The sequence below is a fragment of the Zingiber officinale genome, chromosome 6A (genome assembly GCF_018446385.1).
Source record: "Zingiber officinale cultivar Zhangliang chromosome 6A, Zo_v1.1, whole genome shotgun sequence".
Taxonomy (NCBI): Eukaryota; Viridiplantae; Streptophyta; class Magnoliopsida; order Zingiberales; family Zingiberaceae; genus Zingiber; species Zingiber officinale.
The window spans coordinates 121,304,813-121,322,097 of NC_055997.1; the positions used below are offsets into that span (position 1 = coordinate 121,304,813).

At 34.1% G+C, this 17,285-nt stretch overlaps 1 protein-coding gene across 1 annotated transcript; it reads right to left on the bottom strand.

The window, feature by feature from the left end:
* Positions 1 to 1,412: 1,412 nt before the first annotated feature.
* LOC121997805 (aminopeptidase M1-like) lies at positions 1,413 to 11,098 on the bottom strand. Its single transcript, XM_042552430.1, has 19 exons — positions 10,760 to 11,098; positions 10,540 to 10,685; positions 10,319 to 10,421; positions 9,685 to 9,871; positions 9,514 to 9,607; positions 9,223 to 9,376; positions 8,633 to 8,737; positions 8,415 to 8,531; positions 6,875 to 6,988; positions 5,262 to 5,444; positions 4,817 to 5,102; positions 4,624 to 4,745; positions 4,439 to 4,536; positions 3,349 to 3,526; positions 3,159 to 3,273; positions 3,012 to 3,079; positions 2,796 to 2,873; positions 1,919 to 1,996; positions 1,413 to 1,833 (listed from the first exon to the last, which is right to left on the bottom strand). The coding sequence occupies exons 1-19, from the start codon at positions 10,991 to 10,993 to the stop codon at positions 1,651 to 1,653; spliced, it is 2,643 nt and encodes an 880-aa protein (XP_042408364.1). The 5' UTR covers positions 10,994 to 11,098; the 3' UTR covers positions 1,413 to 1,650.
* Between the last annotated feature and the right edge of the window lie 6,187 nt (positions 11,099 to 17,285).

The window sequence follows — 17,285 nt, forward strand, 5'->3', positions numbered from 1 at the left end:
ATGTTAATTTTTGACTCCCGTTACATGACAGAACGCATAGTATAATAAATTAAAATTTATTCAGAAAGTTATAACTGATAATTGGATGGAATCCTGCTCTATTTTAAGATTAAAAAATATCATTTAAAATATTTCGAATTGTTACAAGAACAGCTATGAAATTATAACGGGTACAACACGTTTGATTTAGGGATGAGATATAGCCCGAATAATAATTAAAATTGTACTAAATGACAGTTATGTCATTTTATAGGGAGCACGGTGTTTTTTTTTTTATATAAAAAATACGATCGTTGAATGATTGAAAAAGAAAAAAAGAGAGAGAGAAATCGTTTTAATTTTTATTCCTTTTTTTCTTCCGAAGTAAACAAACGCTTAGTGAGACCCTCGTCTATTCTTATTAGGGGTGAGCAGTCAATCTGTCAAACTGATCAACCCGCTTATACCGACCCGAACCGAACCGAAAAAAAATGATCCGCCGGATATAGGGCCGAATGTAGGGTCCTAATATTGCATTATCTGATCTAGTAGGGTCGGATAATGTTTTATCCTAATAACCGAACCAACCCGACCCGATCACCCCTACTTGTAGCAACTAATGTTGATAAGCTATTACACGTTGTAGTAACTACTGCCGATAAGCTGCTACACGTTGTAATAGTTATTTCCGATTAGCTGCTATAACGTGTAATGAGTAATGTCTATTATCATTTTTAAAAAAATTATTTTTTTTGTTATATTTATATTTATATTTTATATTTCATTGGATATAGGATCGGATATCCAAATAACTGATAACCCGTCGGATATCTGAAACATAAGAACCGCCGGATATAGGGTTGAATGTAGGTCCCGATTTTACATTATCTGATCTAGTAGGACCGGATAATTTTTTATCCCAATAACCGAATCAACCCGATCCATGATCACCCCTAATTCTTATGATGATTGAAGTTGGCAATCATTCACCTCAAATTAATCGCTCTCTCGTCTATCGAAACCTAGCCATATAATAAACCTTGTAATCCTTCCCTTGCCTCAGTTATCTAACAATCAAAGCGTTTGACTTTATTATATTTCGCTTTGTTCCTCGGGGGAAATCAAAATTCACTTAGCAATTGAAGCAGCATAAAAACGGGTGCAAATGTTATAATTTTAACATTAATTTGTTCTATTGAGAGCACATGCTTAAAATTTTCGATTGCTAGAAAAAAGGAAAAAATAAAAAACTTTAGGGCAAATCACAATGGCATCCTTTTTCTTTTTTTTTTATGCATCAAAAAAAGTTTTTTTTTTCTATTTTGATCATTATCAAGGACACGCCCATGCCATGTCAGCACTTCCTACATGCTGCTTGAGATTAAATTAGGCACTAATTCAAGGCATAAATATTAAATAAGCACACAATGGTCTGGTTTTCAGTAATTTGTCTAATCTTTATCAATGACTTGGATTAAATTATGCAACCACAACTTGTCAGTATATAAGAGAATATATTGCCCTAAGACAGTTCAAGCTTATTTTTTGTTAATAAACTAAGACAATTTGCTTACGAACACTATAAGAACATTAAAGCAAATAAATTAAATCCCACATAAAACGTGACTGTTAGCGTTCAACATGGACGATGGCAAATGCAACAAAAACTCTTTAGGACTTGTTTGCTAGCTCCTTTATCGTCTGAGCAAGTGACTCCTCGCTTCTAATGCTCTTGATCCATTTTGCATTGTTTCTAACACGCTCAATGCTTTGCTTCACTGTTCTAGCAATCGAAGGTTTGGTTCGGCTTGCAAAAAATTCTTCGATTTCATTGGCCTTCTCATCCGAGGCAAACTTAAGAACAACCACATCACCATGTTAGTGTAGAAAACATGCATTTCACCTGACAAAGAAACTTAAAAAAGAGCTGTAGGTATACCTGCGAAACTGTGTAACTGATAAAAAGGGTAATTAGAAACCCAGAGCCCCATGTCTTCGAAATGTAATCCCAGTTATCCTGTATTTAAAAAGCAATATCATAACCATTTGCCAAAATCAAAATCTAGAATTATGTAGGGAAATTTAGTGTCAAAAAGATGGTACAAACATCATATTTCTACTTGGTCCTCTTCCAATTACGGTCATTTAGGTGCATTATTCTAAACACCTATTTTCATTTTACCTATTTTGACCAGTTGATTGCAACTTTACCATAGATGTGAGTTGTTCAAAGTAACCATTGGTAGAAACACAATAACAAACAATCCAGCATAGTAATGTAATCATAAATAAGGCAAGGATACTTTTCAGCAGCTATAGACCAAGTGTTTTTAAGTCAACTTGAAATAAGAGACCTGATTATCACCAATGATAGTTTCTTCTTGCTGTTCAAAGCAGCTGTTGAATTGTAGTAGATTGAATTCAATGAATACATAACATTGTAGTAGATTGAATTCAATGAATACATAACAGACCTTTTGCTAAATCCACCGATCTGAGTTTTACAACTTTTCCAGAATGCAATGATAATCTATGTGGTACACTGCCCAAACAAGTTCTTCATTTATAAAAAAACTACACTTTACTGCACTTACTTTCCAGTAGATTCTTGAGATCTAGTGCTAAATTGCCTTTAATGCATGCAGAGTAACTTGGTTTAAGCTCTATAAAAAGTTTCAAATGAACCAGGCCACAATATGCAATATTAGTATTGTATGTTTCAAAAGCATTCTCAAGGCCTGTGTTTATGTGGTCACGATCAATTTACATCATGTTCTTGTGAGGTGAATCTTACTAACAGCTGGTGCAATATGTACCTTTAACCACGTCCATGCAATTTCACGTCCTTCTATATTTACTCCATAAAGCCCATGAATAGCATCTTGATTCCGGACCTAAATACAATATTCAAATAGATTTTAAACAACATAGAAAAGTAGTCGTGGCATAACATTGTCAAGATTCAAACATAGTAAAGCAAGTAGTTATGAAGAATGAAAATCTAAATTATAAAGAATGAAAATCTAAGTCACCTCCGATGACAATACAAAGTTTAGAGCATCAAGAATAATGACAGGATCAGAACTGCATGCTAGAGCACCTATAAAAACACAAGTAAAAGATGAAAAAAAAAAGTTGGCAATAAAAATAATTATTTTCACAAAATGAGATCAACCTACTTAATATACGAGTTTTTTCCTGGCTTAGATCAGTTTCTCTGTAAACTCTAAGAAGAGATTCGTATCCTTTTTTGTTTGAACTGTCAACAGTTTGCATCACAGCAACATAAGCAGCCTACAAAACAATTCATAAAATATCAATAGTGAGTACATGAAAATGACATGTGATCATTAATAACCAAACTTGTACCTTTCTTATATCAGGAGGAAGAAGTGCTGTATCTCTGTCATCTAAGAAGGCATAAAAACGTCTGACTGCTTCTTTGATAGTAAGATCATGACCCAACTGGGCAAGAGCAGTCAAGAGCTCCCCTCTTAACATAGCATCCAAGTGGCCTTCATTAATTTTGGAATCCCAACCTAGTTTCCTGTAAGATGTTATTGAACACTATAATTAACCCAGATGCCAGTGCACTGGCTTAAGACATTTCTTTCAAGACAAATTGATTATATTCCCTACACGAGTCACCAATGGAAATACAAAATTTTCAAAACAAATTATAAAAATAGGAAATTCTACACACTGACAACACTAATCTTAATTTCAAAAGTTAAAAAAAAAAAAGACCTCCTTTTAATAAAAGGGCCAGAAAGCTAAATAAAAGAAGAGTAGATCTTGCAAATAATAGTTGTCAGGCTGCAGCAGAAATAAACTGGAAGTTTTTAAATGAATTTGTGATATTTCTGCTAATAGTTTTTCTGCCTTTTCTCTAAAACTATTTTGTTTCAAGATAATGAATAAGCTAATTAAGAAGATATCAGAGACAAAATATCAATTTGCAGATATAGCAAACGTTCTGACTTTATTCCTTCAAATTAAGAGTATGTTGGGAATCAACAGGAAGTTAGTGGCATAAATTTTCTGTGATACAATTTCATTGCATCAACAACAAAGAATAAACAATAGAATATAACAGATTACAATATCTTTCCAATTAAAAAAAATCTTCAAGTTGTATTCTGCAGTTAGATGCAACTGTAAGCATGCATTATGAATTTTAACTACCAGAAAAGGCTGAGATGGTAATGAGTCAAAGGTACAGTACATTGTATGCATCATGAATTTTAACTACCAGAATTAAGCTGAGATGGCAATGAGTCAAAGGTGAACAGTACGTTGTATGGTTAGAAGATTGAATTGGTTATACTGGAAGGTGTAAGGGGTAAATGGAGACTAAAAAAAAAGGGAGATCCATATAACTAACACCAAATAAAAGATAAGTTATATCATCACAATAGCTGCAAAATAAAGTAACAAAAAAAAGAGCAAAAATGTATACTCTGCAGGACGCCAGAGAAGCGTGATCAGGAACTGTTTGAGTTCTGCCAGTAGCTCTGGGGCAGCATCAGCAGCAATATTAGCAATTTTATAACTAATCTGTTTGGTAGAAAGTAGTACATATATTATATAATCAAAAAGGTTGAAGAGAAAATCATCAAAAAAAGAAAGAAGAGAGGAACACACAGTGATTATCTGAGATAGAAGTGTATATTCATCTTCTTCTGAGAAGGAAGCCAACAAAGACAACAAAGATGACAATGTTTGCTTACAGGCCATAGAAAGGGCAAATGCATCATCCAAAATGCCTGAAATTGACACAAATATTAAGCATTAAATTATCAAACAAAAAGAATGACAAGATCTAACACTCATGTACCAAATCTATCAGTTGGAGAAAGTTGGTTGGCCTCTATTGCAGATCGCAATCCAGCTGCAAGGAGATCATCATATTTCACTCTATAGAAGCCTGTTTGATCGACATTGAGTTTGATCCAAAAGCTTCCATCGCTTGTGCTTATTAAATTGGTCAGTTCTGGAACATCCAATTTTTCAGATTTTGTTTTTAGCAGGAACTTCTTTTGAGATGCATAAGAACCACAAGATACTGTAATAGGAACAATCCATTGTCCACTCCCTTCGGAACCACTTGACAGAAACTGTGTCTGCAATAAGAATAAAACTCAAAGTAAATCAAGACATAAGACAATAAAATTGTGTAGTTAGATATGTAAAATGTGTACAATCTTTTTCTAATGTCTTATGTATTTGAAATGTCAAGAGATTTAAGATGGCATGTTTTAGTAGGGAGGAAATTTAGAAACCTGCTCAAGTTCCAACTTCCCATCATTGATTTTTACATTGATAACAGGATAACCTTTCTGCTTAGTCCAAGATTCCATCAATATCTTTACTGGTTCACCTGATTCCTCTTCAAGGGCAGCCCATAAGTCTTCTGTCTTCGCATTCGACCAGGCAAATTTTTTTATGTAGGAAGCCAATGATCTCTAAAAGAATTAACACATTAGTACTTTACAAAGTTGAGAATAGAATATTAGAGTTTGATCACCAAATTGCACAATAAGAAAGGGAAAAGAGACTAAGGAAAATCCTTGTCAGGTAGTAACTGACAAGATAAGGCTACATAGGTAGTTAAATCTCAACTCTGTCAAAGAAAGCACCACATAAGGATACAAAGGAACATTTTCATTAGAAGCCACACTTCTGAAGACCTTTTATGTAATAACCCTACTGATCTATCCAAAAAACTTCCCAAGCCTAATATTTGCATGCTTTGTTACATGGGTGCAGCATCATGTCAATATATCAAGGTTACTCAACGACAGGATATATCGAACTTCAATAGTATAGCTCTACGTTCTAATTAGAGAAAGTTATAACATTAGGAATCTCCACACATGACGGAGGAGAGATGACATATAAATTGGTTACTTCCCTACTAACTCAAGCTTTTGGAATAAGTAGCTAGTCGATCAATTAACAATAGTAATTAAAGTTGATTTTGTTGTTTTTATTTAGAACATGATATATGTAATCTTGTGACTCAATGAAGGTAAAATTTTGTCCACTGAATTTCAATCTTCAGTCAGAACCATATTGGTGTATTAATGTTGTGCCTGTAGGCCAACAAGTGATACCAATAGGATCAATGAGAAGAAGGAGAGTGGAATAGAGGAAGAGGAGAATGAGAAGTAGAAGAGGAAGGAGGCGCCTCAAGGTTTACCTTGATGCACACCATCACTACAAGAACAAAGAAGAGCTCACCTCAACTTAAACAAGAGGGATAGAGAATAGTTTAATCGATAACAGGTTTATGGTTAATGGTTTAATATGTAACAGGATTAAGTGTTATTATTTTAGAGTTTCACTTGAGGCTTCAATCTCAACCTCATCTTATTTGCTATGACCAGTGGTAGGGAAGAAAACCTACTATGGCAAGCAATGATCAGCAAGCGACAATGAGGAATGAAGTGCTTGAGGTATATATTGTCTCACAAGATTTCATGTCTCAGAGTTGGAACACTAAATTTTGTCCATGCTGGCTGACACAGAACAAAATTTCAATCCTTGATTTCCACAATGATTATAGATGGATGGATAAGCATTGTTCTGAATTTTCGCAATCAAATAGTCAGTGCAGTAACATGACAAGTAAATTGACATGTGGATAGAAACCTATTCAGTCAACAAGAAGGGGATCCACATGGGACAACAAATGACATCACAATTTGAATTGCTTACATTCAAAGAAGAGACTTCTACCATATAACATTTTCAATCTTAAACACAAAAAGTGGGAGATTTTAACTATAAAAACTAGTGGTCAAGTAATATGTAAAAGAAAAAATAATGAGCCAGCATACTTAGTACAAGGAAAAAAAACTGCTAAAAAAATCAGGAAATGTAAAAGCCAAACCTGGAAACTTTCAGCACCAAGGTAACTTTGCAGCATCCTAATCACTGAGGCCCCTTTTTTGTAGCTTATAGCATCGAATATCTCATCAATTTCACTAGCATGATTAATATCTACCTGGGAAATTATAACTTGAGCTAAATTTTATATACAATCTTGTCACAGTAGCATAATAAAAAAAAAAAATACATGGCAATCACACTAGACGTAATTGTAATTTGCAAAGCTAGACCATCACACCATGGAAGGATGTCAAAGTCTCAAAGTTACTATTATCTTTACATGTTGGTCTTTAGAGAATCAGCAAGTCTAAATATACATCTGCACCAGTTCTTACCAAGTCCTTGAGAAGTCCTAGAGCATATGCATTGCTTCACTAACTGCATATACCTAAATGCATATGCAATCTCATATTTGTTTTTTATCTTTAATCAGCTCACATAAACCAAGGTAGTTTCTTAGTTTCATCTAACTTAATAGCTTTACCAATATACTGAATGCAAAGTGAATTTGTTTTATCCAGAATTCAAACAGAAAGAAGTGAGAAAAAAAAGATCATAGTTTGTTTAGAAAGGGAAAGGTGTTTCAATCATGCTTTCTGTGACGCTGCAAAAATATTTGCAAAGAAATGAGCTGTCTTGGCTAAGAAACTGCAGCAGATTTATTTATACCCCCCTGTCCAACATTTATGGGCCATATTAGAAAAAAAATTAATCACCATTGATATAAGAGAGCACAGAGTGTGAAGATTTTACATCTTGTGGAGGTTGCCAGATTTGGACATCAGCTTTCAAAGTTGTCTGAATCATGTTACCAAATTCGTACATCAATATTTTAATGTTTTTCATACAAACATTCGAGTTATGCTTAAAACTTGGTTTTATTTGCATTTGTTATTTGCTAGGTATATACTATTTGTTTATGGACAATTTTTATTAAAGGTGTGATATGTATAATACATTTTATGTATATAAGTATAAAACTAATGCTAAATTATTTTTTGAATAATATTTTAGAGTAATGGATAAGACGTATACTTGCATACGGTATATGCATGATATGCACTGTACTGTAACTGCATTGATGTCAAATACAAGCATTTTTGAAACCTCACAAACACAAAACTTAAACTATATGATATGCTATGTTACTTGAATTAGGATATGAGTAATCAATGTCGGTGTGGATTCAAGTATCTGACAGGACTGTTGCTAAAAAATTTTAAATTCATTCAATAGGGGTGCCTGGTGACAGCTCGAAGTGTTGATGTTGGGATGTTGGTATTTGATGGATGGACTCACAAGGAGGTTGAGTTGTATGGCAAAGAAAGTCTAGGTAAAATGGAATCTTTTTTCAGTCAATTAATTTTTTACATTTGTATCTATCATAAAAATAAATAATGGAAACTTACCTAAAACGCACCAAGATTAGCAAATTCTATAAGCGAATGATTAAAAGTTCGAGCAAACTTCATCCATACAAAAATTGGACCCTAGCAATAAGTAAAGCTTGTTGTAAAACTAAGGTTGCAATTAAAAATTACTTCAATAGCATGTGATTCAGCAAGCGCATCCAGCCTAAGTCCAGCGGTCGTCTCACCAAGAAACTGCGTCCAGACTTTCCATTCAGGAAAAAAAGAATCGGCTGCAAGATAGCTGACCTGAATTCAAAAAGGAGGCGTCAAAAAGCAAGATTGTAGTTGTTTCATCACTGACATAACTAGTCTTCAATTGTATGAAATAAAAGGAAACACTTGAATACCCATGTTGCAAATCCCTCATTCAACCATAAGTGAGTCCACCATTCCATCGTTACAAGATTCCCAAACCATTGGTGAGCAAGCTCATGAGCTACAACAACGACCACCTACAAATTTTCATTTTCTAAGACTTAATACGCAAGTATAAAAAAATATGCAACTTTTTATTGGCAAAATATAAAGTAATTACTTTCCTAAAGGATCAAAATATATATTATGTTTCACAATCCTAAAATATTATAAGAAAAAAATGAATCAATAGCGGGGTTGTGTAATAATGATGCAAAATTGCATTCTGCTTCATACAACAGAGTTGTGATATGCTCAAGGAAAAAATTCAAGGAAAAACTCAAGGATAGACACATACATTCATGGCAAATCAAACAACATGAGCAACATGTCTATCCTTGAGTTTTTCCTTGAGCAAATCATTTCTCGATTAAAAATATACAAGTCACTCCATGAGCAAATAGGAAATAATTACTTGCATAAAAAAAAAGAGGGAACCAATTTATAATTACCTTTTTCTTCGTAATACTACAAATTTATTAGGAAAGAAGAAAAAAAATGTGTGAAAATGCAAAGAAATTACCCTTTGCTTATTTGAAGCTGCAGAGTGGTGATCATCAAACAACAATGCTGTTTCACGATATGTGACCAAACCATAGTTTTCCATAGCTCCAGCAGCAAAGTCAGGAATGGCAACCATATCCAACTTGGGAAGTGGGTATGGAATAGCAAAATACCTGTCAATATTTACTTTATATTATCAAGTAGGGTACTACCCAGAGGAAACAATTTTCAATACAGACGGTACTTAGTGATAAATGAAGCACAAATGAACTAAAATCAAGCACACAGGTCACAAACTCATCACCATTACTTTTTATACAAGTCCAATGTCTTCACTGCAACATCTAGTGAAAATTTTCCTTGGCTAGTCTTACCAACTTGACAGTATACACGAACCTTTATCCCTATAAACGCATAGTGAATAACATGATTATCAATATGCTTAATCACAAAATTAAACAGAGTGAAAGCAAGGTCTTACCATCAGATGTTGAGGCTTCCACAAAATCAAACAGACCAATCACTATGGCTACCAAATAACTAGACATTACCGGTGACTCCTGGAAGGAGATAATCTTAACAGGCCCATTAATTGTTTCCTCCAAAACTGGCATGTTTGATAAAGCTACTAAATCAGATGGAACCTCCAATTTTATTTTGAATGTGGCCTGAAACACATATGAAGGTGCAACAGAAGTTATGCTCATCATGGAGATAGCACAAGCAAGTATGGGTACAGAAAAAAATGAAATCAACTAGGATTATCTCACTTCAAAAAGATCATAGAGGGTTATTCAAGAGCACTGGAAAAATTGTATCTGTATCTACTATAAATTTTATGACAATCAAATGCTTACAAAGCAAATATTAGATGTCAGAACATTAGTACAAAAAAAGATTAGAAAATGAAGTAAAAAAGTAAGAGAAAAATTAATTTAATCTATTGAGAAATAGTCAAAATGATTAGAAGTTGAAGGAAAAAAGTAAGAATCTAAGCGTTGCAATTTTGACTCTAGCAATAAGAATCTAAGCGTTGCAATTTTTACTTTAGCAATAACTTTGTTAAGAATTAAATAAAAACCTAAAGCAAAAAAAGTTGCAACAAAAAGCAGCACCTTAAAAGACGGCTCATCCCAACATGGAAAGCATCTTCGAGCATCAGCGGGCTCAAATTGAGTGACAGCCATATTCTTCTTTTCACCATTATACTCGTACACACTAAGAAAAATTGAATCTTTACATCCAGAAAATTGACACGCGCGAAAGAAAATTCTAGGAAGAGAATGTCATGCGAAAGAAATGTAATTTCTTGCCTTTAGAAAAACAAATTACTTACCTTCGATAAAAACCTTTCATTCTATCGCTCAACGTTCCTTGAAAGCCGATCCCCAAAAATCCCTCCCCACTGGGAAGAACATCATCAAATCGAAGCACCAAGATTTCATCTTCCTCCACCAATACAACCTCCGACGGACGGAGATCCTGAGACGATCGAGAATGATCATAAAACACAACTAAAAATCATTTTAAAATCAAATCGGACTCTGCAAAATTACCTTAGAAACACTCGGACTCTTAAAAAGGACGGAACCGCTGTCTATGGAGAGGTCAGCGGCATTAAGGACTAAAAACCTAGTGTCACCGACCACGTCCACGGCGATCTCGGCGAGGCCAGCGAATGTGCAGGATGAGAGATCGGGCCTAAGGAAGAGATCGTATCGCCTGGGGATGGCGAATTTAGGAAGCCTCGCCTGGGACTTGAAAAGATCGATGCTCTGGCTTGACGCCATCGTTAATCACTGGACCTGGAGCTCTTCGCCACTAGCTTTCGAGGTCGCACGCAGGCGCCGCCCTGTGTTTAACAGGAGAGGAAGCTTTTCTAAGGCGTTAAACAATAGAAAAAGGTCATTATGTTTCTTTATTCGTTGCGTAGACGATCCGGGGCCCAAATCCAGAAAGATCATCGCAACGGCCCAACATTTCGAACACCACAAGCGTCCGAGAATACGCTGCGTGAGAATCGAACCATTTCCGTGGGGGATTGCGTGAGAATCGAATCATTGCCGTTGGATTTATCCCGCCTTACTTACATCTCACCGTGTCCTGGAGCTATGTTTCTTCTTTATCCATCATTCTTTTTATTTTTCAAAGATATCCATTTAAGAATTTAATATTTAAAATAAAATAATTTTTTTTATAGAATTAAGGACGCCAGACTAGACTTAGCATAATTGACAATATATTATTGATGGAAAGATATATAAAAAGATATTTACTATATATTCTAGTTCAATATAAAGAAATAGAATAAGAGAAGATAAGGATTAACAATAAGATAAATATTGAACTAAGAATAGAAATTTGAAGAGTATAAACTTTCCCAAGTAAAAAAGAAATAGATTTAAAAAAATCATAGCACTAACTTTTGAGTGATTTTTATTATTGATGGAGAGTGATGTATTGTGGACCAAAAGATCTGAACTGCTAACTTCTTGTTAATTAAGGAGTGTTATCCCTAAAATTAGCTAAAATTTGATGAAATAAAAAAGAATTTATAAATGAGGCTTATGAAAATTTTCACACTTTCACTTTATAAATGATGATTGTGAATTGCCCTAACATTGAATCCATCAACAGAAATTATTTAAATTTTAATTTAATATGGAAAAATTGATCTGTGCATTTAATTATAATTTCCTACCTGAAAAGTAGTGATCACCGTACTGTACGAAGTTCTGGTCTTATCAAGCGCAGCAACAAATGCAACATCATCACGACGATTACGAAGACAAATAATTTATAAAGTGGCTTCGGCCGAAGGAGTATGGCGCTAAATTTTATAAAGTGGCATATTAGTCTCCCGGGAAAGAGCTTGGAGCCCTTTCCAGTACTTCCAACCAAGTAAACAGTGTCAAATCCCTTGACTCTCATAGTCTCGTGTGCTTCGGTTGAAACTATTTTTTTCCTCTGAGGTAAACAAATGCTTAGTCGAAGCCCTGATCTATACAATTATTCTTATGCACATCCAAGTCGGCAATCATTCGCCTCCAATTGATCGATCTCTCATCTATCATTTATCAAAGCCTAACCAAATATAATAACCGCTGCCATCCTTCCCTTTCCTCAGTTATCTAACAATCAAAGTGTTTGATTTTACTCAGCCATTTCGCTTTATTTCTCACTCTAGCTTCTCTCGGGGTAAATCAAAAACCACTTAGCAATTGAAGCAGCATAAAAAAAGGTGCAAAAATTATATTTTTTACATTAAGTTTGTTCTATTGAGAGCACCATCGTTAAAACTTTTTATTGCTATAAATAAATAAAAAAACTTTAGGGCAAATCACAATGGCATCCTTTAGTTTGTTTTTTAATTCATCAAAAAAAGATTTTTTTTTTCTTTCTATTTTGATCATCATCAAGGACACACCCATGCAATGTCAGCACTTCCTACATGCTGTTAATTCAAGGCATAAATAAGCACACGACGGTCTGATTTTCATTCCTTTTTCTGCTGTCTTTGCCAATAACTTGGATTAAATTATGCAAGCACAACTGGTCAGCATATAGATGAATATGTTTCCCGAGGACACAGAGTTCAAGCTTATTTTTGTGTTAATAAACTCAGACATTAGCTAAATCTTCTTTCAAGACAAATTAGACTATATTCCCTACAGGAGACACCCATGGAAATACAAAATGTTTAAAAAGAATTAGCAAAATAGGAATTTCTACACGCTGACAACACTAATCTTAATTTTCAAAAGTTAAAAAAGACCCCTTTCTAATAATAGGGCTAGAAAGCTAAATAAAAGTGTAGGTCTTACAAATAAGACTACGTTTGGTAGGATGTAATTTGTCTTATAATGTAATCAGGATTATATTACAAGGCTGGTTATTTTGTTTGTTTTAACTTTAAACCTGTAATGTAATGTAATCTTGATTATAAAAAGTAGTGAAGTTTTATAATTCTTGATTACACAAAGCAAATACTATGTAATCCGATTACATTACGAGGTCACTGTTTAACCAAAATTTGAATGCCGAATATACCCCTAGTTAGTCGACCGCCCGTTGGCCGCCGACCGCCCGCCGCCCGTCCGTCGGCCACCGCCGCCGGTCGTCGCCGGTCGCTGGTCGGCCGTCATCGGTCATCGGACGCAAGTTCTGACAGAGATGCAGTGACCGTCAATAGAAGTCGCAGGATATTTTTGTCATTTTATAATAATATGAATTACATTCCTTATAAAAATTAATGGATACCAAACAAAAGAATGTAATCATCCTTGTAATCAAAGATTACATACATTATATTATATTACCAAACATAGTAATGTAATCAAGATTACATTACATTACATTATAAATGTGATTACATTACAAGCTAGATTACATTACACCCAATCAAACGTAACCCAGATGGTGCTACAGCAGAAATAAACATGAGGTTTTAAAATAAATTTGTGATATTTCTGCCAATAGTTTTTCTGCCTCTTCTGTAGAACTATTCAGTTTCAAGATAATGATTAAGCTAATTAAGAAGATATCAGAGACAAAACATCAATTTGCAGATATAGCAAATGTTCTCACTTTATTCCTGCAAACAAGAGCATGTTGGGAACCTACAGGAAGTTTGTGGCATAAATTTTCTGTGATACAATTTCATTGCATCAACAACAAATAATAAACAATAGAATATAACAGATTGCAATATCTTTCCAATTAAAAAAAATCTTCAAGTTGTATTCTGCAGTTAGATGCAAATGTAAGCATGCATCATGAATTTTAACTACCAGAATAAGCTGAGATGGCAATGAGCCAAAGGTGAACAATATATTGTATAGTTAGAAGATTGAATTGGTGATAATGGAAGGTGTAAGGGGTAAATGGAGACTGAAAAAAAAGGGGATCCATTTAGCCAACACCAAATAAAAGATAAGTTATATCTTCACAATAGCTACAAAATAAAGTAACAAAAAAAAAAAAGCAAAAATGTATACTCTGCAGGACGCCAGAGAAGCGTGATAACGAACTGTTTGAGTTCTGCCACTAACTCTGGGGCCGCATCAGCAGCAATATTAGTAATTTTATAACTAATCTGTTTGGCAGAAAGTAGTACATATTTTATATAATCAAAAGGATTGAAGAGAAAATCATCAAAGAAGAAGAAGAAGAGAGGAACACAGTAATTATCTGAGATAGAAGTGTATATTCCTCGTCTTCTCAGAAGGAAGACAACAAAAATGACAATGTTTGCTTACAGGCCATAGAAAGTGCAAATGCATCATCCAAAATGCCTGCAATTGACACAAGTATTGAGCATTCAATTATCAAACAAAAAGAATGACAAGATCTAACACTCATGTACCAAATCTATCAGTTGGAGAAAGTTGGTTGGCCTCTATTGCAGATCGCAATCCAGCTGCAAGGACATCATCATATTTCACTCTATAGAAGCCTGTTTGATCGACATTGAGTTTGATCCAAAAGCTTCGATCGCTTGTGCTTATTAAATTGGTCAGTTCTGGAACATCCAATTTTTCAGATTTTGTTTTTAGCAGGAACTTCTTTTGAGATGCATAAGAACCACAAGATACTGTAATAGGAACAATCCATTGTCCACTCCCTTCGGAACCACTTGACAGAAACTGTGTCTACAATAAGAATAAAACTCAAAGTAAATCAAGACATAAGACAATAAAATTGACTTTCAATCTTCGGTCAGAAGTAATTAAAGCTGATTTTGTTGTTTTTATTCAGAACATGATATATGTAATCTTGCGACTCAATGAAGGTAAAATTTTGTACACTCACTTTCAATCTTCGGTCAGAACAAACCATATTGGTGTATTATTGTCGTGCCTGTAGGCCAACAAGTGATACCAATAGGATCAATGAGCAGAAGGAGAGTGGAATAGAGGAAGAGAAGAATGAGAAGTAGAAGAGGAAGGAGGAGCCTCAAGGTTTACCTTGATGCACGCCATCACTACAAGAACAAAGAAGAGCTCACCTCAATTTAAACGAGAGGGATATAGAATTAGGTTAATGGATAACAGGTTTATGGTTAATGGGTTAACATGTAACGAGTTCAAGTGTTATTATTTTAGAGTTTCACTTGGGGCTTCAATCTCAACCTCATATTATTTGCTATGACCAGTGGTAATGAAGAAAACCTACTATGGCGAGCAATGAGAAGTAATGATCAGCAAGCGACACTGTGACAATGAGGAATGAAGTGCTTGAGGTATATAGTGTCTCACCAGATTTCATGTCTCAGAGTTGGAACAGTAAATATTTGTCAACGTGCCTGATACATTTCAAAATTTCAATCCTTGATTTCCACTATGATTAAAGATGGAGAAGCATTGTCCTGAATTTTTGCAATTTTGGATTAGTTTCTTTTTTATAAACTAGATCTTCAAGCTAGCTTGATTTGAACTTGGTTCATTTTAGATTTGACTTGGTTTGCTTGCTCAATCTCTTGGTTTGCTTGTTCAATCTTATCAAATAAGATTAAACAATCAAATGCTAACAAAGCAAATATTAGAGATCAGAACATTAGTAAAAAACAATAGAAAATGAAGTAAAAAATGTAAGAGAAAAGTTAATTTAATCTACTGAAAATTAGTAAAAAAGATTAGAAGGTGAAGGAAAAAACGTAAGAATCTATCGGTTGCTTTTGACTTTAGCAATAACAATTAAATAAAAACCTAAAACAAAAAAGTTGCAGCAAAAAGCAGCACCTTAAAAGCCGGCTCATCCCAACATGGAAAGCATCTTCGAGCATCAACGGGCGCAAATTGGGTGACAGCCGTATTCTTCTTTTCACCATGACACTCGTACACACTAAGAAAAACCGAATCAATCACTTTACACCCAGAAAATTGACGCGTGAAAGAAAATTCTAACAAGAGAATGTTCATCTCAGATACTCTGATTCCCAAAACACGGATAAGAAGATGGAACATTCTCCATTATTAGTAGAGAATGATGATCCTACGTGTGAAATAAATAGAGATCATCATTTTCCACTGCCCATTCTTTGATCCATATTTTGCGGACCAGAGGATCGGCGCGCTCCAGAATGTTACGCGAAAGAAAGGTAATTTCTTGTCTATAGAAAAACAAATTACAACTGAGCGTCCTTGGGTGTTAAGCAAATGGAAAAGGTGCATATGATATACGGCAATTTATTAACAGTCCAAACTGTCTATTCAACTTTAAACGCACTTGTCTCTCACACAGTGTCACCCCCATCATTCATCGAGCTATGAGACACCCAGTCTGTATTAGATTTGTGATGAATAATGTTCATAATTCATGAGTCGCATAGTTGTTTCTATCTCTATTAATCATTCATTAACAGTTAACTACTATTAAACAATGAAGGTATCAATCAATTTCTAAATTTATTATACTAGAGTTGCAATTAACGATTCTCCTAATGCGTGGCAGTCTGGCAGAATTATATAGCTCTCAAATATATAAAAATCCAAACTCTATCTAATATATAAGAGGATGGTCAACCAACTTGATTTGAAATATTTTTAAGATGTTGAAGGTAGTTTTGAAATTCCGAGAGCTTCTTAATTATAATCCTACTCTCTGATTTAGATTCCACCATTTAAACTGAGAGATGTCAATTTTTTAAATAACCTCAAGATAATTTAAAACAAGCTATTAAAGGATCTAAGCTTATCTTATAATAATAATGAGTGCAATGAATTTGTTATACTTATATTCTAGTCCCCCGTTGTCCTAGTCAGATGCAGAGTGGCACAAATCAAAGAATGGTTCGAATATCCACCACAAAAATAAACTTATGTCTATAGTAGCTTTCGAACGGTGAACGTTCGACATTATGGATTCGATACACGTGTTTTTTAATTTATCATAGTGATAGTGATTGGTAGAAATTTTAAGTAAAATCAGATCCATCATTTTCGAAATTTAAATTAGATATTTAAATTATCTAAAAAAATAAAATAAAATAAAATAAATAAAAATACAAAAAATAGAATAAGAAAAAGATAAGATTAACAATAAGATAAATATTGAACTAAAAAGAGAAATTTGAAGAGTATA